This window comes from Pterocles gutturalis, unplaced genomic scaffold, assembly GCF_000699245.1.
Source record: "Pterocles gutturalis isolate BGI_N339 unplaced genomic scaffold, ASM69924v1 scaffold28640, whole genome shotgun sequence".
Classification (NCBI taxonomy): Eukaryota; Metazoa; Chordata; class Aves; order Pterocliformes; family Pteroclidae; genus Pterocles; species Pterocles gutturalis.
Window position 1 is genome coordinate 42,340 of NW_010144202.1, and position 26,424 is coordinate 68,763.

The 26,424-nt window shown below is 39.9% G+C and overlaps 1 protein-coding gene across 1 annotated transcript; it reads right to left on the minus strand.

Moving 5' to 3' along the window:
• Positions 1–352: 352 nt before the first annotated feature.
• LOC104470202 (complement factor H-like) lies at positions 353–25,257 on the minus strand (the record flags this gene model as incomplete). Its single annotated transcript, XM_010085041.1, has 19 exons — positions 353–366; positions 515–709; positions 1,024–1,224; positions 1,757–1,939; positions 3,977–4,153; positions 5,172–5,348; positions 5,997–6,173; positions 6,781–6,987; positions 8,551–8,730; positions 9,980–10,162; positions 11,430–11,612; positions 13,941–14,123; positions 15,465–15,638; positions 15,793–15,972; positions 17,067–17,243; positions 18,861–19,040; positions 19,896–20,096; positions 21,645–21,824; positions 25,087–25,257. Coding segments are annotated over 19 exons (3,323 nt in total), but the record flags the coding sequence as incomplete, so codon positions are not given.
• Between the last annotated feature and the right edge of the window lie 1,167 nt (positions 25,258–26,424).

Below are 26,424 nucleotides of genomic sequence, written 5' to 3' on the forward strand. Positions count from 1 at the left end.
CTTTAATTCTTGTCTCAGTATGCCACCAAAGCCAACCTATTTCAGGACGTAATTGTTAATAAAAATAATGAGATCAGGATAGAATGGATAAAATGTAAGCACAACCATTCAGGTGGATAAAATGTAAACACATTTACAAAATGTAAATACATTTACAAAAATGGATCAAATATGGATAAAATGTAAACACAATCATCCAACAATAAAAAGAAAAACAATAACAAAGAACATTAGCTAATCTGTAAACAAAGCACAGCAAAACAGGAAACACTAGGAAAAATTGAGCTCAAATCACAGGGTCAGTTGAGGGATCTTTCATTTCCAAAGCTGGGCTCCTTCATGCCATTTCCATTTATGCAAACCACCCTGCAGCATAAAGAGAAAAAAAGGGGAAAAGGCATGAAGACAAGGCCTGACACACTGCAGTGGTTCTTCAGAGCAGTGGACAGGCAATTTCAGAAAAGTTGCCTCCTACAGCCCCGCTGGCCCCATGTCCTGGGCACTGAACACTTACCTTCGCATGTAGGATACATGATCTGGCCATCCAGGCACTCTGCTGTAAATTCCTCATGGCGTGAAACTCGTCGGTAAAACCATTTGCACTCAAATATAATATAATCCCCAGTGCGATAGGTGGAAGTGCTCCACCTTGATGACTGCCGTTTAATATTGTTGCGTTCCATAATCCTCTCATCCACGGTACAGTTCTCTGGAAAAAGTACTTTCATCATTTGCCTGTAGACCTCACAGTGGACAACTGATGCTCTGAAACTCTTGGTAGCAGCTGAGAGCCCCTGAGAGCTCTTTCCCAGCAGCCTTTCCAAGCTCAGTACATGAGTCAATGGCTTCTTGGGGGCAATGCCCCTCAACGCCTGCAGCTTACAGCACGCTCCCACACCCTGGCACCCTGCTATTACCTCCCCAGGTGTTTCCCCACGAAACCTAATGGCTTTCCCCTTGGCTTCAGCACTAAAACTGCAACAACACAGCGGCTAAGCTGTGGCCGAAGTGGACATTACTTACTTCCTGGCTTGCACCGTGGATATTCTAACCTCCCCTCCATACACTGTGCTCTGAATGGGGAAGAATCTGGGTCCTTCAAATACCCTCTTTTACACCGAAATTCAATAAAGTCACCCGATCTGGAATACAGCTTTCGTCCTATGATCCATTTTAGCTCAATATTGTTTCTGTCCATGTCTTCTTCAGATGCTGTACAGGCCACTTGAAAAAGGCAAGAGAAGAGTGTCACCACTTCATACAGACACACCACAGGGAACTGTCTTCCCCTAGGGCCTACAGAAGTTCTTCACATCACAGAACTCTTCCAGCTATTTGCTCTGACACTCTGTTGCTTATGACAGGAAAGATATTCACATCCAAGCTAAAGGGAAAAAAGACCATGGCTGAGATGCACTCAGCGCTATGCAGAAGCCTTTTCACTCTGATAGTCACCCAGGGCAAGATAGAAGCATGTGTGGGGGAAGTCACCAGGCACCCATGAACTTCCCTGTGTGTTTTTGAGATCCCTCCCAAGCCCATTGTGGTGGTGAGAGACATCCTGCAGCAGCGTGGACTACACAAGGCAGATTGAAGAAGAAACTCCTTCTGGACAAAAGCAGAACTCACTGCTGTTCTGCCTGCCAGCATTGCAGTGCTAGCACAAGCGCTGCTGCACAAGTGCTGCCCTCAGGATCTGAGAGAAAACTGGAGCAGTCACACAGCCTTTGGCCACACAGCACGTGGTTCAACCTACCTAGGCAAACTGGGGGGCTTGTCCACTGCCCTTCAGCACAGGTGATATACTGAGATCCTTCCAGGACATAGAGACTTGGGCATTTGTATTTCAGAGTTGCACCTTGTGGATATTCTTGCTTGGTGAAGGAAAGAATGTCTCCATTTTCAATAACTGGAGGCGGGCCACATTTCCCACTTTTGCCTGGAAGAAAATCCCCAGAGAGAAAGCAATGAGAATTTAATTGCAACAGAGGCCTGGCCACAAATACTACTGGACAGTATGCTGGCACTATGAGAGACTCGGAGGAAAGCAGAGCGAAAACTCAATACCTATCGGGTGAAAAAGAGCAAGGGTTTCTCATTTCTCCAGTGCTGGGACTCACAACTGCCAGTTCATCCTGTTTGTCCAAGGCTGGAGTGCTTGCAGCTGTCTGCAGGACTTTGTCCCACCCTGCATAATGGTGTAGCATTTGGCACAGCTCTTGCTGCAGAAGAGCTTGACACCTACCTCTTCCCTGTACTGCCTGAGCAGTGAGGAAGGTGGATCTGATTGCAAAAAATAGCAACTGCCACTGAACAGCACCACTGCAATCACTAGTGGGACAGCCCTTGGGCTCTGCAGGCCACTTACAGCCACTGGGGAGGTCACACATGCCAGTCCTGAAGCACTGCTGCCTCACGGGTTTTTGTACCTATTCAAGCACCACACTGCTGCCAAGTCTGGCCTCCCAGAGGATCTTGCATTGGGAAGTCTCCAGAGAAGACTCAGATCCCTTGGTAGCAGCAGTGGCACTCTTTGCAATTGGCATTGTGTTGAGGAGCCACGAAGTGGAGCCTGGTCTGAATTCATTTGCTGCTTCTGCACCCCTTTCAGCTCCCAGCTGGCTGGTGTTTGAGTCAAACGCTGCCGCACTGATTCATGTGCTGAAACTTCCTGTATGTCTAATGAAAACAAATGAGATTATTCAGTGCGCTCATGAAATCCTAGGAGGCACCAACACCGTACCTAGACATCGGCTCACACATTAAATGCTACCCTTGGGTGATTTAACAGTTGATTTGACTCCATGGCATTCAATACAGCAATGCATCATCTGCATTATCTGGATGTCAACTAGCAGGGAAGCTGTGGTCTCTTTTCTCCAACAGAGGCAGCCAAATTTCTCACTTTCTTCTCATCAGGCTGTTTTGCCAATACACAGGGTCAGCGCAAGGGACACAGACCCCACCTTAAAGAATTGAGCTTATCTTTACTTATGGTTAAACCAATAAAATGATAAGTAAGAATGAAACAGAATATGATAATATAATGTAAAGCAATAAGATGAAAGATGAAATAGTGCAGTACAAAGAAAATAAGGCAGGTATTATTATATGTGGCCAACCACAGTGATTAAATAAGATGCATCACCAATTGCCCTAATACTTCACCATCATCCAGATCTGCAGTCGCTGGGGAGCCCTGGTTGCAGCGAGGATCTGGAGAACCTGTCCCAGCAATTGGGAGGTCCTACGCATATACTCGTAGGCAAGGTCTCCAAAGTCGCTGTAAGAGGGTGCAGCTTTTTATACTATTGAATAGACAAGCTTACATCACTTCAAATGGGGAACATCTGGCATTGTTCTCCATTAGACTCTCCCCCCAAACCTGTCCAGGGCTCAAGGAGGAGCCAAGGGAGCTTCTTGATCTGTTTGGCTTTGACCACATTGTTCAAACCTAGGCTGGACATCTGGCCCTATGGCCTTGACAACCTGTCTCTGAACATGGGAAGAAGGGACAGCCTCACGACATTTGATCTTCATTAGTGATTATGCTTTAACTAAACTATCTACTGATGAACGCACATACTTTGCTAATGATCTGGTGCTATTCTTAGACATCGTTCTGTTGGAGGGGTTCATCTAGAGGTCAACTTTGGTTTGAGGCCTGCAGCTTAGGCCTAGTACTTCACAGGCAGACACAGAAAGTAGGTCCTAAGAAGTCTAGACCTGCCCAGCAACTGCTCTCAGCCTCAGAGTGGTTTTCAGATGGGGCCCTCTTGAGTGAAGCCACCTGGGTCACTCAGCTGGTAAACTCATCTGAGTAGATACCTGGGGAAATGGCTTTTTTCCTGCATGTGCCAGATACAATGCATTTGTGCACAGTAATGAGAGGGAAATTTGGAGAAGTAAATGCCACTGAGTCAGCTTCATGACAGTCTCACTGCCAGGTGACTTTATGAAGAGAGAGAGAAAGTACCTTTACACTTTGGCAGCTCTGTCCAGGTCCCGTTCTGACACGCCACAGTGGAAGCCCCAGTCATCTCAAAACCTTGCCAGCACTGATAGCGAGCACTCTCCCCCGGCAAATACCTTGACTTTTTAACACCTTGAACTTTACCACCAGCAATTTCTGGAGGAGGTCCACACGTCACATCTGAAAAGAGACACTGCTGCAGTCACGTTTGCAGTTGTCGAGGTGTTCCCCTATACAACCAACAGTTAAAGGAATCAATCTTGTTACAATTCCTGGCCAGATTTTCTGCCTCAGGTGGAACTCATAGCTCCAAGAGTTCACCAAGGAGAAAGCAATGAGATGTGACAGTGGCAGAAAATGGGACTCTTGGGAGATGGCAATGTCAGTGAGGGCTTCTAGAAAAAGCCAGCGTTCCTGTAGCTACACCTTACGGCACAAGAAACCACACCAGCTTTCCTGCGAACCCACGTCCCTCCCCAGGGAGCCCTGGAACTCCTGAAATCACAGGGGTAGCAGCCAAGCTGGTGCTCTGCTAAACCTCCAAGCAGAGCTCTGGAGGACTGGCGGCGCTGGAGGAGCTCGTCAGTCTGTGCTGCTCAGAGGCAGGTAAGTGCAGTCAGCTCCATGGAGACGTGCAAAGCCAAGTCGCACTTGTTCACCCTGCAGCCACAGATTTGGGCAGGGGACAGGAGCACAGCTCCTGACAGCTCCTTGTCACAGGGATGCTCTTCCCACTTCCCTAGCAGATCTTACATGGTTTAGATCGTCTTTGCTGGGACTTGCATCAGTCAGAGTAGAGCTCTGGAGAAGAACAGCTGTTTCCCCCCCACACTGCTTCTTCCATTCAGATACTCCCCAACATGTTTAAACAGAACAGAGGAGCCCTTACATGTCTTTCTACTGAAGGTCACTGAAACAGCAGACTCTGGGGAAATACCAGTAGCATACAGGAGAACAATAGACCAGCACATTTTAGGCCCTGCGTCTTCAAGATATTTTTGCTGTTGATGAAAACATCCCCAGTATTTCTAGAAGCACAAAGCTAAATTAAAATGTCATGCAAGGAAGCAATAGCAAGTACAAAGTTGGGGTACCCAAAGAAAACAGAAGTATGAAAGGTGGAGCCTTTAGAGTGTTTAGGTAAACAAACAGCCCCCTCTACGCTAACAGTCAAGATGGAAGCACAGATTCTTCTTACCTCTGCAGGTTGGTGTTTGTGACCATTTGCCATCTGTACAAGTGACATAATTTCCACCCATCATTTGAAAATTGCTTTCACATTCATACTGCACTCTGGCATCGGGCAGATACCTCTCCTGTTGAGTGCTTGTAATATAAGCATTGGGAACTTCAGGTGCGGCTCCACAGCTAACATCTGAAAAGAGAGGTGTGTTTAAGAGCACTAATGCAGCAATAGGACTGCAATCACAGAATATTGCATTCCGGAGCACCATTGCTCATGATGAGCAAAAAAGGCTTACGTAATGCAGATATTCTACTACAGGCAGAAAAAGGAAGATATTAATGGTCTTTATTCTGCAACGCTTCACCAGACACTATTATTTTTGCCTACAGTGACTAAAAAGAGAAAAGGCATTGCAGAGATCAGCTGAAGCTGCAGATTGGGTGCTGTACAGCATTGTGTGCCAAAGGGCTAGGAAGTGATTTCTTTACTATTTGAAGGTAACTGTCAGAAACTGGCATTCTTATTGATGTGAAAATAAGATACATTACCCTACCAGTTATCTCCTTTTTTGCAGCCAGCATCCATTTCCCCACAACCCTCTGCCTGCTTGATTTCAGCAGTGGGCTAAGTTTCAGCTACTAGCCTCAGCCCGCAGGGGAAATTATTTCTTTGCTGATCTACCCTTGCTTGTTGTTTCTCAGGAGCCAGAAAAATAGGTGTTGTAGTAGTCACCTGTTGGTTCTATTGACTCACCTGAATGTCTGAGTTGACACTATTTTAATTCACAACATAAAAGACTAAGAATGATCATAGACTACTCAGAAGTAGAACACATACCTTCACAGAAGGGCGGTGCCGTCCAGTTTCCTTCTCTGCAAATAATTTCGGGCAGACCAACAATCAGGAACCCTGCCTCACACTGGTACCGAACTGTTTCACCGGGCTCATACATTTCCTTGTTTCTGCCTTCAATTTGAGCATTGGCAACTTTTGGAATACTTCCACATGGCATTTCTGAAAAGATACAGAAAGTCGATGCCTGTGCTAATGTGATAGACATAGAATAAGTGTACTGTTTCCACCAAACAGACGCTTTAAGGAGCTTTTTCTAACATCAGCACAATCATCTACTGCCAGTGCATTTTACAGAAGAGGTTGCATACGGAAGATTAAATAAGTCATTTCCCAAAACAGGCATGGACTTCAGTCACTGAAATATTTAAATCCTGTTTCTAACCATGCCAGGAAATTTTAATAAAGACATCTGTCCCTTACTACACAGAAGCAGTTTCCATCACTGAAGCCCCAAAGCAACTCCTAGTCACTAGTGGACTCTGTAGAAAACAGATCCTTGGACTATGAGGGTGTGCCCAGGACTCATGTGACAGAGACGTAAACTGAACAAAGATTGCAAGAATACAAAGGGCTATTAAAAAACTAAACTGAACTCAAAAAGTCAGCTTTGCATCCAATCAGGATTGCTCTGAAGATATCCATGAGGGATGATAAGATTCCACTGCAAAATATGGAGTTACTGGCTCTTACTAGTCAACATCCAGTTTAAAATCCTTTCATTTTCCTTGCTAAATGCACTTCCAAAAAAAGTATTTCTTTATATTACCCAAGCATATAGGAGCTGAAGTCCAATTTCCCATAGAACATGTTATCTCTGATGGCCCATCTAACTTGTATCCAGAACGAGAAACATAGTTAATCCTAGCACCAGCCAGATAAACTGTTATGCCTTCTTTTTTAATTTTTAAGTTTTGATTTTCCAGCCTGGGAACATCAGCACATTCTACAGGTGGTGGTGGCGAACATGGTCTTTCTACAAAATACAGAAAACACAAACAAATAATAACGCAAGACAATATTCCAATGACACATGCAGTCTAATGCTGAAAAGAAAAAAAACCCACAACCATGCAAACATAAAGTAAATGGCTTGAAAGGAAGATGAAGAAATACCTAAGGAACACAACCCTAAACCTCTCTCCTTTCCCTCCTACATGGGGTGTCTCTCTTTTCCTTAGAACCAAATTAAAGCCATTTTCCAGTTTGTACCAACGAGATACAGTTACAGCTTAGCATCAAGAACAGGGAAAATTTCATAGGCAGAGAAACAGAAGAGACGTTATCTTGTTTGGGGATACTGAAAGTGAGTTTCTAGAGTGTTAGCTATTAAATTTTTACACTATTAACAAAGTCATACTAATGTCCCGAAGGGTTTTCTGATGAAAATAAAAAAGAGAACAGAACTTACAAAGTGTTATAATGTACTTCCTAAAACATACAATGGGTTAAATCTCTATGAAGCCCTCCCGAGTCAGTGCTGTCCCAATGCTTTCTTCTCCTCTACTACTGTAGAGTAAGTGGACTTAAGTTATATTCTATATGCATTTTTAGTTATTAGTAGATTAGTTTTTATTAGTTGACACATCAAGTTGAAAGTGTATGTTTGCACTGAATTCCACCATACAAAAGATCCCATTATAGTCAGTTCCTGTTCAGTAACTGGGACCAAGAATTTTATTTCAGTAAAAGTTGTTTTATGATCAAACATTTTTTTGGTTATTCTTCACTAAGTAAGTCTGCCGCTTATCAGCAGAAATGGTGACTCAGGCAATGCAAAAGAAGAGAAACGTGGCATCGGAGTTTTGCAGCTTAGAAATACAGATATGGTTGGCATGTTGTGCACATCAGTCACCAGCTGGCACCTCATTTGTCCTGTGCTCATCCGTCTCCTATTCATTTCTGAAAACACTTTATTCTACCTCTTCATGAACTTCTGCTTACAAGGTATCACCTGCACCAGTAATATTTTAAGAATTGGATTACAGATTCCTCAGCAGTTCTTAGAATAGATGGCCTGAGTTACACCATATCATTTATACTCTTATCGCGGGAAGAAGCCACAAAAAGAAAAGGAGAAAAATCAAGAAAGAATAAAAATTAAAAAACCCAAAGACTGCCACTATTACAACTAAATAATAAATAATAATTATTTTTTCACCAGGATACTAGTAAAGGCCCCCAGTCAAAACTGAGACTCCATTCTGCAATATAATAATAATTATTTTTTCACCAGGATACTAGTAAAGGCCCCCAGTCAAAACTGAGACTCCATTCTGCAATATACTAAACAAACACACACACAGCTCTTGAGGGAATACCTGAAAGTTTTATATGCCATCTTAGATGAATCTGCGTAAATAAAAAGACTTACTGTTGGTTAGCTACACTTTCTTTAGCAACTTATATTCTAATGCTTTTCTGCAGTTACCTGTTCATGATAATCTTAACAGAAACAGCATCATCCTCCCGTTAATGATGACTGCAAATGCATACCATAGAAGTTAATAATAAAATAGAAAAAAAATCCACTACTGACCCACACAGTGAGGTGGTGATTGCCATTTCCCTTCTATACACGTTATTTCATTCATACCGACGAGCTGGAAACTCTTCAGACATGAAAAAGCTATTTTACTCCCATGCTTGTAAGTTCTTCCAACTGTTATCTGCTGGGCACCAGGCACCTGAGGTGGAGGTGGGCATGTACTCTCTTCGGCTAAGGACACATACTCATGTTATAATAGAATGTAAGATAAAGCATAACAGTTCATCACAGATTATAACACGAACAACCAAGAAAACACTGGCGTTAGATAATTCTTCAGTAGCTATCTCAAACTTTAATTAATATAATGACTATTTTGTTCTCCTTCAGAAACACAAGAGCTGCCTTCAGATGCTCATATGCTTTCAAACTCATTGAAAAGACAGTCACAGTTGCCTACACCAATCTAAGCTGGACCTTCTGGTAGTCCCTTCCTTTCCCTTACACACGGCTGCACGCTCTCGTGTGCTTTCCCTGACTTTCTCTTTTCAGGAAGACTGGACCAACTTATGGAGCTCCTGATTTGTTTTGTTGTTGTTTTTTTTTCTTCAGACTTAGCTAATAACAGAGCTAAATGAGAATCACAAATGGAAACAAAGAAATAAACTTCCATTTTGCCACTCATGGAATGAAGGGCTGCTCCTGCCAAAGGAAAGAAAAAGGGAGGGAAGGAGGTAGATCCAGGAAGGAGGAGACCTCAAGAGCTTGGTTTGTTGCTTCTAGTGGTTCCCCCAAAGGTAGGAACACTTGGTTTTGAAAGGGAATACTCCCTCAGTGATTGTCACTCTTCTCCCACTTCCACGCATTATTTCCCATGAATCTGGCATAACCAAAGCAGGCAGTGAGGTGATGATTGTTTTACAATCATGCCTTCCGCAGGCAATATCCTGTTCTGCTATACCTAAGGGCAGTCCTGCAGGTATCCGACCTTCGGTCTGTATCAGATAAGGGCAATCTTTTCTATGTCTGTGCTTTGGAGTTGGTCAACTCAGCTTTTTTTTGCTTGTTGTTTCACTAGGAAGTAATTGGAAAAGTAGAATAAAAAAAAAAAAAGAAAGAAAAATCAGGAATAGAAAAGTTTTGAATGTTTACAGGAAATAAAGGAACTTTTGCTGGAGCGTGGGCTGTGTGCTAATCTCATTTGCACCAGGGTAAAGCCCTTCTGAAGAACCGAGCTTAAATTTATCATTGCAGAAGTGACAGTGACAACTGTTCCAATTGCCAAGTTAAGTCTGCCTTACTAAAATAGTGTGTAACTCTAAACCTAGTTAACTGTTCAAATGATTTCCATAATTATTCATGAATATTCTTTGGCATATAATTGAGTACACATATATATACACATAGAAGCATTTCTATTTCAGACTACTGACAGAGCAATGCTAAGAAGAAGAAATTGTATACAAATCTCGAAACATACCTGTACATTCAATCTCTGGTGACCATTTTCCAGACACACAAGTTGCCCGTTGAATCCTTTTGTCACCTGATGTACATATATAATTTATATCTCCATGGAACCCTGTCTTCCTTCTTGGCTTGAGACGACGACCATTGTGCACAAGCTCAACATCATTTGGAAGTACACACCGAGCGGACGGATCTGAAAAAAAAAATCAACAAAAAGAGCTAAAAAATAGATTTAGTTCAGATATTATGTACATACACATTCACTGATGAAGAGGTCATCAGTTTCCTAATGCATGTCCATGGGAAAGTGACTTTTTATCTACTGCAGTTTGAAGTAACTCCTGAGCTTCCTAGACTGCAGAAATAGAATGACTTTTTTTGTTCCTGCTATCGAAAGCAGAGACTGTTCTCACTCACAAAGTAATTAGTTTTATGTTGACAGGATCTCTTTTACTGACTACAGTAAATAATATTAAAACTAAGCATTCTTTTCTTCCCTCAAACTATAAAAAGTTCGCAAGATGAGGAAGAAGAGAAACCTTCTTTTGCTTATAGAAACAAGAGCATAAAGGAAGTACTAGCTCACACTGAGTAAGTATCAGGTATCATCTCCTGTGGAAGTGTCTCTCTTGTCTCCTTGACTGGTGATTGAGAGCCAGAACACAAGCAGACTGTGTTTTGTGCCAGATTCTGTCCTCAACATCATTGTAAATAACAGTGTACTCAAATCACTGATGAAGATAAACTCACTTCTGAAGAAAGGGGGGACCAAGAATTGGATATACCATAAACTGTATTCTGTTAACTGAAGTGCTGGAGTAATTTATCCCAGACAAGACTCCTTCTTGCCCAGTACTACTTTTTTCTTAAATTACTGACTCCAATGTAATTTTTTTTCTTAGGAGAAGGCTTTGTTTTCTACCTTTTAAAAAGACATTACTCCCATTCAATTTATGCACTGCAAAACTCAATGGGAAGATGAGAAACAAAGAAAACTACTGCTTAGTAATGAAAATAACTAATACACAGAAAAATTATAAGGATGGAATAGGCCTATCACATTATTTTTAATTCCCAGTAGGATTTTAAAAAAGCAAAGTAGTATACAGAGACATAAAACTGCAAGTAATTAATGCAACAGGCATGCTGCTTTATTGGAGGTATGTCCCAAGGCTTCTGAGGGGTTGTTACCAGAGAAGAACACTGGAAAATGGGTAAAAGCCACTGTACAACAAATATGTACCCCCCAATACTTGATTTTACCCATGGTGCAAGTGTCCGTTTTCTTCCCCACACCTACTCAGAATGCTTACAAAGTTGGAGGTACAGGTCCTTTCCAGGGTGAAGGACATGGTCACATTTAAAAGAGAAGTAAATAAAAAAACCTTAAGCTGAGATGCACAAAACTATAGTAACTCTGGCTACATATTGATTGCTGTAATATTGTGGAAATAGATTACCAGCACAAAGAGGTAAAGGTTTCCATTCCCCATTAAGACATTTTATTTTCATTTCCTTAGAACTGGCAGAGCCTTGTTTACATCTGTAAATTACTTCATCACCATGTGAAAACTGGGTCTGGTCTTCCTGATGAAGAACAACATTTGGAATAGAGGAAGGTGATCCACATGGCATTTTGTCTTCTGTTGAGAAGAGCAGAAGTATTCCACAATAACACTGGAGTCATATGTGAATAGCTGAAAGAACTTAAATAAAAATAACTATATTTGCACGTGGTGAGTCAAAGCCATTAATTGTAACAACTAAACTTCAACACAGCTGGAGTATGTATATGTTTTAGTCAATTTACTAAATCCCTCTCCTGTCTTTTCCCTTCTCTTTCCATCACAGTGGTAACTCCACAGCACGCTCCACAAGTAGTTTTAGCTAACATTAATTTCCCAAACTGTATTTCACTGGTATGTAAACCCTAAAGTATAAGAAAACCGTAAATTAATCCAACTCATCTGGATCCCTGACTCTGATCAGTCAAAAACATATTTGGTTATACACTTACATATTTGTAAATTGTACTTTCAATTAGTATTATTACAGGAACTGAAAACCACTGTCGTATCACTTAGAGGGCTGCAGCACTGTCACCTCTGTGTAATAACAGCAGTTCCTGCTTTGGGCTGTCACTGCTGCAGTGGTAGTGACAGCAAAGGGTAACAGTTGGCACAGATGAACGCAGCATATGTTTTTTTTGAAGGATGAAAAAGGCATGTAAGGGGAATAAGCGCATATGGCCTGCTCCTAATGTGGGAGAGGGAAGACCCATGATAAATAAAAAAATTAAATTTGAACAGCCCTGCACTCAAGTTTGGACCACTCTTCTTTCAAACCTGTGCACTGAAACGATTTTCACTGGATCAAGGATTGAAAAAAATGCAAGCTCCCTGTTGTACTTTTTTAAACCATCACTGTGGCTCATGGAAGACATGTCAGAATGTGTATGTATAGGGACAGAGTAAGCCAGTCCCTGAAAGAACACCATTTATTGGTTCTGCTGTTAGATCATCCTGTGCCATAAGAATGCCCATAATTATTTTCCGTATTTACAGATTTTCAGCTTGAACATTCCATTCTACTTCATTACTAAGACACTGTCTTAACAAACAAATAGTCGTTTTGTACAAGATTTTTTTAACTCCTGTCACTGACATTCATTCTCTCAGGTTTGTGGTACACTACCTCACGACGTGCACAGAACATGGGTGTTTTTCCTTAGGCAGGAGACTTGACTGTAGAACTATTCACCATTTCAGTAGCGGGACTGTAAAAAACTGTTGGACATGTCTGACTCTAGCCTAAGGAACATGGCAACATAAATAACGCCTTCATAGCCATCCTGTTTGTAGCCCTGTGTCCCACTAACATACAGTATTGCCATTGCTAGAAAGAGGCCACAGAGTTGGTATCGAGCTTGCAAGGCCTCAGGATGGAGGCTTCTCAGGTTTACTTTGTCAATACCTGTCCTGACCCGCCTGCAGGCTTGGTTTTACTTGTTTCAGCTGTAAGGGTAGTTTTTCTAGTGACCAGGCTATAGCTATTTACTTTACTTCTGTTTATCTCTGTATGGCACAACCATAGTTCTATACACATAGCAGTAACAAGTTTTTAGTCACTGTAGAGTGCATAATTATGAGTCTAATATAACAATGCAGGTGAATACAGGGTTGGTATAATAACAGAGTCCTTGAGAAGTGGGGACAACGGTCAGGTGTGGCAGAGGAGAGGCATGGGATGGTAAGAGACAGGCACAGCCTGTCATCCCGAGGCTATGAATAGCTCACAAAAGGCCAGTTTAGACCTGGAGCTGATCAAAACTGGTTTTAGGGGTAAGTATCTAACATAGTTAAAACACACTTAACGTATCTAATTCAGAACTTGTAAACCAGGAAAAAAAAAGGGTAAGGCATAAAACCATGTTAGCAAACCTAAAAATTACCCCAAGCAGATCATGAAGGAGGAAGAGGAAATCATCAGCATCACATCTTACTCCTCACAGTGAATGACTTGAGATACTGATCATGTGCTGTAACTTCCCTCCAAAACACACCAGACCAAAGTTATTGACTTTAGGACCCAAAGGGGCAGTGGAAGGGTTAGCATAAAACCAGAACAAGGGATAAATAAGAGAAGGTGGGTGTATAACACTTTATCTGTTATTCTGTATTATTTATATATTCATAATTATTCTTTATATATTACATATTTCATTACTTTCTCTTTCTATACTAATTTGATGTAGACTTACAACAATTCTTTTACTGGACTGTTAAGATTTCAATTATACTACTAATAAAGTTTTGACTTTACATATAGTGTGTGTTTACTTTTCATCTGTAACATGATTTTGAACGTCACGTTACATCTGAAAATATATAATTTTAATTGTGAAAACATCTGCAAAGCATTATCCTACAGTGCACTATAGACTTCTCCTGAGTAAGAGTTACATAGATTACCAATGCAAGAGGGAGGAGATGACCATTGTCCATCAACACATTCTATTTCCTTTGATCCAAGCAATTTAAATTCTATGTTGCATTCATATTGCTTTCTGTCCCCATGCTGATACTGTTCCACAAAGCCACCAGCAATACTTCCATTGGTAATCTCAGGTGGAGGTCCACAGCCTCTGACGTTCACTGAAATCAAGAGATCAAATCTATGCTCTGAATTCAGCAATTTAACACAGTTATATGTTAAGAACAACACAAAATAAATTGAATTTGTTGTTTAAAGTTAACAAAAATCAGTAGAGCAGGTTAAACAGGCCATTGGTTTATTCCTTTGAATGTCTGGACTCATGCTGGGCTGGAGATCACAAACACGGGGACCAGATGTGTGACCCTGGCTCACTCTACTGTATTCCTCCCACGCACTGTCAATCTCCTGCTATGACAAAAGAAGTGGCTGATAAAATCAACCCAGTTTTAAGAGAAAAAAAAGTGTTACATGGATGACAACTTCACTATTCTTAAAAAAAAAGGGTGAAAATTCTGCAAGTAATAATAACAATATATGCTATAAAAAGCACCTAACGAGTGATATGTGCTGTATATTAATGGAATTAACTTCCGATGGAGTGAATGGAATTCCTGTTAAGAGAGCTTAAAATGCTGCTGAGCTTAAGAGCAAACTATATGAAATATACTTGTTTTTAAATGGAAAAGAGTGAGCAAAAAGGAGGATGAGAGCATGAAAGACAAGGAAACTGACTGAGTGGGAGGAAAGGGAGATGGGAAATACGAGAGCCTGTCATGCTCTCAAGCTTCCTCGTGAAAGGGCATAGCACCAGGAAAATAAACTCTTTTCAGATGCCACTAATCTGTGCTCTGTCTTAAAAAGGATGAGAAGAATAGGGGCAAATATCTTCCCTTGTGCATGAGTTTGTTCATCCTACCGGATGAAGCTGAGGAATTTCATAGGGAAAACCCTTCACTGAGTTTCTTTTGCTTGGCTCCGGCTCTGTCACCTCCAAAAAAAGCTTTTTTTTCTTCAATATCATATGATCAGTAAAAGGAACATAGAGTGCAACATCTGGTGGCTTTCAACATTAGGAAGTGGTAAAACTCAGGACATTTAGGACACCGTAAGAGAGAACACTATTCAAATTAATCACTCCTGGCTGCCATATTGCACATTATTTGTGCATTTTTGAATAATAAATAACTTTCCATACATTACAGTCAATAACCTGAGTGAAATTTTGTGCAAGCCATTTACCAGCTCACTTTCAGTTATTGCAGAACTCCAACTGGCATAACTAAAGCTAACAGAAAGTTCAACTGTTCAGAATCTTTCACATGAAATAGCAAAACACTGTATTGATCCAAAGAGGATCAGTTCCTGCCTTTTTAGAGATGAAGATGGAATAATTGTTCTTGGGAGCAAGACTGGCTTATAGAAGGTGTCCATGGAAGTGTCTTCAGGACGCAGGCATTTTCATACACTTCCTACTACAATAAAGTTAACAGAAGAATTACCTTTACACACTGGTGCTGATGGAAACCATCCAAAGTAATAGCACTGAGTAGAGGCAGGTCCCACTCTTACGTAATTGTTTGCACAGGTAAATTTCACAACATTTCCATTGTGGTATTTACCCTCCTTGGGAGAAAAATCTCCATGGGGCAATGTCAGCATTTCACATTCTATTGCTACAAAGACAAAGTATTTTAACACACAGTCTACAGCCTACAAAAAGTACACAAAATGCTACTGATTAGAACATAAACAAATAAAGTCTTAAAGAAAAAAGCTTCACAAAGTGTATACAGATTTATACTGATTAGCAAACACAACAATATTCACCAAGGCACCGGGGTGTTGGATTCCATTCACCATTTATGCCACATCTTGTGGTACCGGTTGGCATATTATTTGCAGTTTTATATCCCTCCAAACATGCATACTCAATTGTATCTTCAGGCATGAACACAGTTTTATTTGCGTGGTAATTCAAAATGTCAAAATGAGGTCTTTTACAGGATTCTGCAGAATAAAACAAAGTGCATTTTGTGATCCAAAACCACTGCTCTTTGGAAACATCATTTCTGTAGGTGCTTTAGTGTGCGCTAGTCTACTGAACTACTCAGTATATTTGAAACATTAAAAAATCTGCATTGACAGACTATGAATGCAGAATGTAATATGTAGCATATTCACATAATATCTATTGCATTAATCTTCAGAAATATGTGTCTAGAAGTAACACTGAGCATAAACATTTCTTCCTTAGATTCAATTCCTTTCCTTCCACTACATAATATTATTATTATTGATGTCATAGCAAAGAGTTTGTACTCCTGTTCCCCATGGTCATTTGTGAGGGAGTCAGAAAAAAAGCTGTAAAATCCTAGGTAAAGGTAGACTGAAATAAAAGGAGAAGATAAAATATCAGCTAAAGTTGGTCAATATTACCAGCTTCAGTATCATATTACTGGAAGATTAAGACTCTCCTTTTACTATCCTACACCCCTGTTCAGGAGAGAAAGCAACTTCTAAGAGGAGAAAGGTAACAACAGTATGGAGGTATTTTCAGGAAAAAGCCCTTCAGTGTTTTTCACAAATGCACTTTTTAACACCAGGGCAGACATAAATATAGTGCTTTTCATGCATAGTGATAACATCTTTCCAAATAATGAATCCCATTTTTGCTTAGTGTGCTCACATTTAAAGAAAGTTCTTGGCAGAAGTCCTTGGTTCACAGGCATTTATGGGTAAATCTTCCCTCATGTGTGAAAGGCAGGAGAACTGGGAATACGTTTGGGTGTATGTACTTTGTATCAGGTAAGAATCACTGGAGAGCGCAGTGATTACCATCTACTTCATTCTATAGAGGTCCAAAAAGATAGCCCACCTAGAAGACAGCAGATATTTTCCCACTTCACTCACTTCTTTATGTTCTCTTTGTTTCTTGGAACCCCAGAAAGGCTAATCTCTGGACGATTAACTTCTCTATTTGAGTCTCTGTCTGCCCAGCAAGAAAACTCTACCAATCCAGATTACAAAAATCTGAGTACGTAGGACATCATGTCTGTGGCAGTGACAATGACAGGGAGCTCTGAAGCCTGTATGCTACTCACTGATGCACTTTGGAGGTGGAGTCCAGCCATTCACTTGACACTGTATCATTCCTCTTTCTTGACCTTCTGGAGTTACAAAGCCAGTATGACATTTATAGGTGACTCTCTCCTGCAAACGAAATGTGTTCTTTCCCACAGTGAAATAACCATTGTCAAAATTGATATTCTGGCATCTTTCTGAAAGAGATAGAATTTCTTCCAAGTAAAACACTGCTAAACTATATGCTTATAATACACAGAAGAAGGAGGACAAATGAAACAGCAGTAGGATTTAAAACATTTTTAAGAGCACCATGAATGTTTGCTTCTGCACTGGGGGACAACTGGAAAGTGAAAAGTCAAAGTTCACAGTTACCAATTCGTGCAGCACAAACAGGGATGGACAGGGGTTTGACCTGCAGCAACCCTGCAAGCTTCCGAAATTGTATGTCGACATCTGGTCTTTACTAGAAATGAAATTCACGTTGGGCGTGCACTCACTGCACGTACATAAAGAGGACTTCTATCCATATTGCAAGGGGGACACACCAGAGATCACCGTGGTGTGCACATACCACCAGTTCTACCAAAGAGAAATAATTCAGAGTGCCCGTACTGCAGAACTAAAGCAAATTTGTAGCAAATGACCAATTCTTGCATACTAAAACACCAGTGAAGACAGACCCAATGTTGTAACTGATTTTACATCACTTACAACACATTGTTTAAGCCAGTCAAAATGGATAGAAATCAGTCATCTTGGTTGGATTTTGTGGTCTTGTATTCTGAAAGAAAACTTCCGTAGTATGCTAAATTCTTTACTAAAAAATCATTCTGTGAAGGAGTTTCTTCTTTTTAAGAAATTAACATTACAACAAATAGCAATATTTGCACATTAGAGAGCCAAATAAATAAAAAGATGGAAAAAAAAAAAAGACTGATGAACACTAGAGCACTAGAGGATGTATTTGAATGTTAGGAGCAGAGTTAATGATACTTCAGTGCAATAGCTTCAAAAGTTTCAAATTCCCATCAAACTTTTTGGTGTTTATACCAGTGATGCCACACGACTGCCTAACGCTAGGAATCATAGAATTTTATTTTGCTTGCTCATTGCTATGTCAAAACCCCAGTGGGTAGTGGTCCAAAACACTTTATGGTCGGTGTCTGTATCAGGGTGGAATTATTTCCTAAAAAAATATTTTTATGATCCAAGAAAAGTTAAGTTGAATTATTTCTTTTGTCCATACGAAATAATTCTCTAAAATATTTAAAGTTCCTGTGAGACATTCTAGCAATTTCAGGCTCGGTGCAAGTCAGGAACAAAAGCTGGAAACAGTTAGGAGAGGTAACCTTCCTATTCCTCCCATTTCCAGTATGATAACTAGAAAGGAAGCAAGAGAAACAGGGATCAGGTGGCATAGCAAGAAGCCGAAAGGAGATAAGAAATTACACATAAGCTGTGCAAGAGGAACAATTACTATTTATTATATTACTGCACAGCTATGTTATAACAAGATTTCACTACTGAAGACAAAGAGACCATGACACCCATCTCAGAGCTTACATTCTAGGAGATTTGAATGAGGCATGTGTGGACATTTTACATTCTGCATGTTTGTATAGCAACTGACCTCAGCACATACAGGGACACGAGAGCTGCATGAGCCAGTTGAGAGAATCACAGCATTGTGTTTCAGTTGCAGAGCACCTAGACTTAGTTACTAAGCAGTGGTGATAGATTAATGTAGGTGATGGCGATGATGGATTTACTGGTTTTAGCTAGAAACCTCAACAAAATACAAGCACACTCACTTTTACGGATACATCTTGGAGGAGGTGACCAGTCATCCTTCGTGCATGTGACTTCCCCACCTTCATGTTCAGTATGATAGTCATTGTCGCAGACATATGTAACTCTTTCACCTTCCTTGTAAGCATACTTTTGGTTATGTAAGAAATAACCATTTTCCAGCTGTCTGACGTGACAGTTTTCTAAAGAAGGAAGGTAAGTACATTTAACCATAATAATTTGTACAGCAAGGTGAATTAATTCTTAGGAAGACAGTTATTAAAAAAGCGCCTCCTAGGACTTTTCTGTATCCTTCTTTCTCAAAAAGACATTAATGTTCAAACCTGAATGAAAACATGTTTTGTTTCACTGACTTAAGATTAACAAATCACATGAATAGGAGTGCAAATCACTACACAAAGTGCTAAGAAGTGGTCTAGTCAACAACATCCCTTTCCTAGTGTTCATAAGCAAGGCTGGCTAACTTCAGTGCATCTAGAGTCACATACACGAGCTCTGGTTTGGTTTGCTATGTCTCTAAAATTTTGATGTCTGCCCCAAGTGATTTTCAGCATTTGCTTACAGGAGATTTTATCATTTCTGTGCAAATGTATCAGTCTCTCAAACCAGCTTTTTGCAACAGCTAAGCATGCTGGTTCTACAGCATTCTGTGCCCCCAAGAGCCCAGACACAGGAAGACAGCTGAAGGAACGCTATAGCTGTGTTCCTTGAGTTACTGGTCATTTCCTCTGGGCAGAACTCCCTCCACTCATGGCCAGCATGGAGCATCACCCCACTGAAGGAAAGATCAACCTTTTGTAATCCACTTCCAAGCCCTACCAGCAGGCAGGAACTTTACCGTGACTGAAGATGTGTGTTAGGAGAGAAGGCCTCAGCTTGTTGCTTTAAATCTATTTTCCATAGTCTGAGGTTAACTAAAGCAGTTCTACTTTAACAAACTGATTTTTGTTCTGTCTTGTGCTCCATCGGCACAATTTCTGCTGCACAGACCTCTGATAATTTTAACAGTATTGAACATATAGTGGAAATGTACTTACTGAGACATTTTGGCTCTGGATACCAGCCACTTTCTGAACAGACCATTTCACCATAGTAGTGTCCATTCAGGCTTGAATAACCATTATCACAGTAGTAATACACATGCTGCCCAAACCTCATGGGAAAGTAATAGTTTTTGTGGTCCTCCAGTGCTCTAGTTAACTTGCCATTTTCTATAGCTGGGTAATCACATGGTTTCTCTTGAAATAGAATTTAACAGCAACAATATCAATACATGCATGACAAAAAGCTCAGGACACAATTACTTCATTCAGCTTCATCATCTGAGTGTTTTTGGACACTGACAGAATCAGGACTGCACACCCGGACAGCCCCTAAGGAGAGCAGGAACAATCGCACTCTGCTTCTGCTGTCGTCGTCATTACCTATACCTATGTTGGTTCCCTCTGTTTCCATTGCAACCAGCAGAAATCCAGTCAATACTTTCAGTGGACTCCAAAGGTTGATTCATGAGACCAAATGTATGTATTTATTCTACGGTGAGATTACACCATCTTTGTGGAGTGTTTTGACTAAATTTACTATACTGAACATGATGGGAGCCCAGACAGCTAGCTCAGATACATACACTGAACTGTGGACTCTTAAAATTGAGATGACTCCTGTCACCATTTTAAGTGTTGGGATTCTGCACCAAAAGCTCTTCCTAGCTCTTCTCATTTTTATTTTAAAACTATAGTGTTTTTCCTTTTTCTGTCAGTTCCTCAAAAGAACTGACCCTTTCCAGGGACACGTCAAGGCTAGAAATAGGAGATCCCCAGAAGCTTTCATTCAAGTTTACCCAGGGTGTCCTACTTGGCCATGGCAGGTAGGTTCCTCCTGAATTGCTCTGATGCAGAGCATACGTTCTGGGGTAGGAGAGATCACCCACTGGACAGACCATTCAATAATGAGTGAGGTGGTCTCAGAATTATACCAGAATTTTAGAACCCACACATACACAGAGAAAAGATCAATCCAGATACTAACAGTACATTTTTCAGGAATAGTTCAAATCATCTAAAGGTTCATTTACAAGACTGATTTCATTAGGGTGTCTCTCACATCCTGTCTTCTAAGTTTTTCTGTTATTTTCAGTGACCAAAGATCAAGGAGTGCTAGATTATGAAATTAAGTGCTAATTTATTTATTTGTTAATACTGTGCCTATTGGGCAAAACTATCACTGTAGTTATGGGAAGTTTAAGCCAAGAAAGAGCTCATAAACGATCAAGAATATCTGGTTTTGTTATTTGACAGGTTATAATAGGTAGAATAAAACTGTGATTGTTTTATTATAATATACCAACATACAAGTATGTGAAAGTAAAAACCTAAAGCTGCAATAACTACAATGAAAGATATCTTCCAGCCATTACATATGTTTTGTTTTGGTTTGTATACTTTAACACTCACTATGTCCTCTTATCTTGACTGGCGTGCAACTCCTCAGGTGGACCACAAACCTTCCCGACAGGGAGCTGACTATAGGACTTTTTAACACATATTTTCACAAATACAGTAATAGATAATACCTGTGTTTATAAACATAATGTAAATGTAGTTTATACCATTGTTTTTATAGATTATTTTTCTAAACCTTCAAATTAATCTTTACATCATGAAGAAATACAATATATAAGTAACTCTAATTTCTCATGCTTCTTAAGTTTTTCTCTTGTTCTCTTTTTCACTGAGATATTTCCAACAACTCCACATGATGTATCTTCATTTATGAGAGCTACTTACGGACACAACCTGGATCAGGCACCCAGCCATTCCTGGTGCATTCAGCTGTTGTTTTGCCAGTCAGTGTTTTAAAATGATATCCAGGATTACACTGTATTGTTATTATATCACCTACTCTGTAGCTGTCTTCTTGAGGTCTAAAGTTCCCATTGGGAATTCTTGGAGGAGAACATACAATTTCTAAATAAAAAGAGAAAAAGTGCATGCTAATTTGAAGAATATGTTTATATTTATTGCATAAATTATTGTTTTCAAAGTATATTGACCGTAACTGCATAAAATTGTTAAAAAGATGTTTCTTAGGGCAAAGAAAAGGCTACATTTCTCTCACACTCTTAGAAGTGTAGGGTTGTGTAAGAGGAGAGTGACAGCTGTTACTGATACCATGCTAACTAGAAGATTAAAACTTAACTGCAAAGAGAATGGTTGAAGCAAGAACTAGACGTGATCAAACTGAATTTGACTAATCTTTTCCAGGAGGTCATTCCACAGCTGGAGCTCAAAATGAGCTATGCTGGGCTCACTCTCAGCTCTCCTGGGCTGGTTTATGGACATTGTCCCAAAGGGGGGCAGGTTCACTGGCAGGTCCTAAATGGAGAAATAACTATACTCAACAAGGAACTGATCATTCAAAGGCTGTGTGATTAAGATTAGGGTCTTGCACTGACACTGGAAGTATTTCAACAACTGAGAAAGGATAAGAATGCGATCCTAAAAAGCTCATGATATCTTTATGCTCAGAGAAGCCAGACAAACATACAATTTATAAACCAGAGCCTGTCTTTTGGGTTGGTTTTTTTTTTGTATTCTACTTCCAATTTAGAAAATACCATCAAGACACTCAGGGCTGGGAAGGGATGACTACAAGGCAACTACAGGTTGGTCCTGCTGTGGAGTGAAGGTGGGAGAATCAGCTGTACGCATGTACTGCTGAATCATATATGTTCACTGGTAAGTCAAGTAGGATTCAGAACCACTATTTGAATACACCCCAAGTATCACAGCCCAGTATGTCAGTGTCTGGAAGAATGTTTTGTTTGTCACTTTTCAAAAGCAGTACATTGCTAAACTGTAGGCAATGCATATTAATTAGTATCATTACTAATCTTGAAGGAAAAAGGTCAAGAACTGAGTGGGCACGAAGACTGACTATTCTTTATTTCTAAAGGAGTCTTTCTGGAAGACGTCCCAGTAAGGTGGGTGGTACATAACATCCTACAGTGTTGCCCTGTTGCCAGCATTTTTTTTCCAGTTTCAAGTGTTTGGCAATTTCTTGAAGACAATTCAAGGCATTAATGATTTCCCCAAAATTTACATCAAACTATTTAAACTGGGACATAACACGCATACTTCTGGAGATTTAATTACAGTCCTTAAGTGCTGTAGTTGAATGAAACTAAAGTGAAATCCATGACCCAGAGGGCTGATGTCAAACAGGACTAGCCTGAGAAATCATGGATTTGTCATCTTAACTCTTCAGAAGGCATTTGGGAGTTAGAAAGCAAGAGGGAGTTTCAGCATTGTAAATATATTAATTTGTAGAGATTCTCAGACAATTTCCAACAGGAAGTTTGAATACCATGGATAACGTGGTTGTGCAATTACAGTTCTGATGACATTAAACAAATTGCTGTCTTCATCCTAGACTAAGGGTCAGAGACAGTGGCAGGATTAATGCATACCTTGTTACTTTGGTCTCTGTTATACATCACACCATTTCCATGGTTGTTATGGTTAGTGAACTTCAAATCTATACTGTACACAATCCTTGACATAATGGCTGTGTAGAAAGTACAGGCTACCCAGGGAGGTGGTGGAGTCACCATCCCTGGAGGTGTTCAAGAAACGTGTAGGTGTGGTGCTTAGGGACATGGGTTAGTGGGTTGGGTGGTGTTGGGTTGGACTTGATGATCCTTGAGGTCTTTTCCAACCTTAACGATTCTATGATTCTATACTATCGCTTTCAGCTTTATGTATAATCCAGCACTACAATTCCATTGAAATTTTCAGCTTAGATACCTATGGCCATCAATGAACAACTTATCCTTCAGAAATTGGACTACTTCACAATTTCTTGAACTCCTTTGGAAATGGCCATGTCAACTTCGGATTATTCTTCCTACAACACTATTTTACTATTTCAGGAGAACTCTTGAAAGGCAGCTTACAAACTTAAGTCAGTATCTTAATTTGAAAGGTACTTTTGTAAGTAAACCTTCTGAAAGGTTTGCACAGTACACTAACAATTTCTTATGAAGTTCCATCAGTGAAATAGGGATTATTTTTGAATTGTTCCTCTTTGGTTGGAACTGGTTGATTAGAACTAGTAGTCTGGAAATTTAAAGAATGGCTATAATAGCTAGCAGCCAGTTGCTCAGCCTGCTCAAACTACAGTGAGACTCATCAGGACACAGACAAAATGCAGAGGTCAGTTCAGGAGGTCAAGTAAACTTCTGTTGTCACAAATGTTCATGCAGGGTGAGACGCTGAGTGTTATTTTACTGAGTGGTTAGTCCTATGATTACAAGTAGCAGAGTCTTGGTTACGGTGACACAGCATCTCAACTGCTGAGCATGGAAGACCTGAAGATGCATTAACTTGTATCTCCCCCTCAAAGAACTGCTTGTGATTCATAAGTAGGTCATCTAGGTAGGATTTCCCTAATATTGTCACACTGTTGCAATTCATATGGTATCAAACAAACATTTCTTTACCCAGCCTTCAAACATACAGCACAACCACTGACTTGTACCAGTTATCTTCATGCTGAACACCCTGAAAAAGGTATCAAGACTTGATGTGAAGACAGCAGGATTTCAAAAACCATACCACTTCTCTAAAAGTTGGTTTCAAATGTTAAATTTTCCCATGCCATTAAAAATTTCAGATTGCTTCTGTAGTTTGAATTTCTGTGGTATTAATACTTCTTTTTTCCCGATTGCTTAAATATTCTTTTAATGTCTGATTTTTCCACTCCTTTGACAAAACATTTTCATCATATTTTCTAGAAGTAGGAAGAATAAAGCTGAATCTCTCTATTTGTCCAAATTAGGACTTTTTTCTAACCCAATAAGTCTTTATCCTATGTTCTCACACCTAATTAAGAATCATATAAAAAAAGAATAAAATAACAACAGCTACTAATGCTGCATGAAGTATTTTAGCATCAATGTCATTTATGCAGTATATTGGAGCAATTGTTACTTTGTGGACCTATTTAAGTACACTCAAGTAACAAAAGACTGAATTGACTGTTTTTGCTACTGCTCTCCATGGAAAACTCTTATCCAGTTGTTTTAACATTTAACCTTCTCGATCTTCATGGGATATTGGTCAGATGTGGATGGATTTCTTCTGTTATTAATAAACTTTTGTCATTACTAATCTCTGAAATTACTTCCAAACACAACAAATGTGCAAAATAACTTTAGGTAAGGCTAACCAGTGCAATACGGGGTTGGATTCCATCCTAATTCGGTACATTGTGCATCTGCTCTTTCACCATATCTGTATCCTTCTTCACAGCCAAACTGTAGTCGTTCAGCCTCCTTGTAAGACCCCTTTGGAGAATGTACATATCCATGCAGAATTTTTGGCACATCACAGATAATCTCTGAAATTGAAAAATACAAAATACATATATTTTTGTTTATTTGATGACAATAAATTCCTATTGGAATAAAATTTAGGTGTTTTTTTCATTTGACTTCACAAAAACATTTGCACTTGGAAACTGTTTGAAACTTATTTGAGAACTCTTCAATTATCTGATTGGGGGTGCCAGGTAGAAAGTGTGGTGTAACACAGCATCAACAGCAAATTGGTTCATGAGACAGATTTCAGGGCTTTACCTTGTATTTTAACAGATCTCAGAAATTAGTATATAAGGCAGGGGACTTTCTAAAATAAGCAGCTAGGCTGGCTGAAATGTAGGATTTTCCATTTTTCAGATAATTTCATTTCCTTATAAATTCCAGCAAACCTAAAGCTCTGTCATAGCCAGCAGATGATTAGTTAAATCATGGCATCAACAGGGAAAAGAATTAAACTATATGGAAAACTGACAGTAGAATGCTTCACTGTCTACAAAAAAACCTCAGCATCCCCAGCTTCTTGCCAAACCAAATAAAACCACAAAGATCCTGTAGTTTTCAAAAACTGCATTCATAAAACCAGAAAATATTCAAGGCTTTGTTTCCTAAGCCACAGACCAGGACACCAAAGACTTCTCTTGGGTTCCTTTGATGGATTTACTGTGTATTTAGGATGTTATATAGTTCAGTGAAACTATCATTTTTTGACAAAATTCACTATATTCTGTCAATGTTACAAGCACATGTGTTTAATCCCACTTTATGCTATTCAATTTATAATAAATGGTGGTTGCAAAGCAGCAAAATGCAGCGCTGAAATTGTGAAAAAACATACATGTACCTGACAGCTCTTCAAAATGTATATTCTCTGATAACATATAAGTAATCTAAGAAATTTGATGGACTGAATATGTAACAGTGATTGTTACCATAAGCTTCTTGGGATTCATTCTTACATACTGACAATCCAATCCCATACAGTCTCGTATAACCCCATCCACCAGTACAAACTGTGGGTGGGGCAGGATGGGGTTGACTGGCTGAAAAGTAGTTTTGCAAAGAAAAACTTGGCAGTCCTTACGGAAAAGTTGAACAGGGCCAGCACCATGCCTTTGCAGCAAACAAAGAAAACAATGTCCTAGGCTCCATTGAGAAGGGTGTTGCCAGCAGGTCAAAAAAGGTGATCC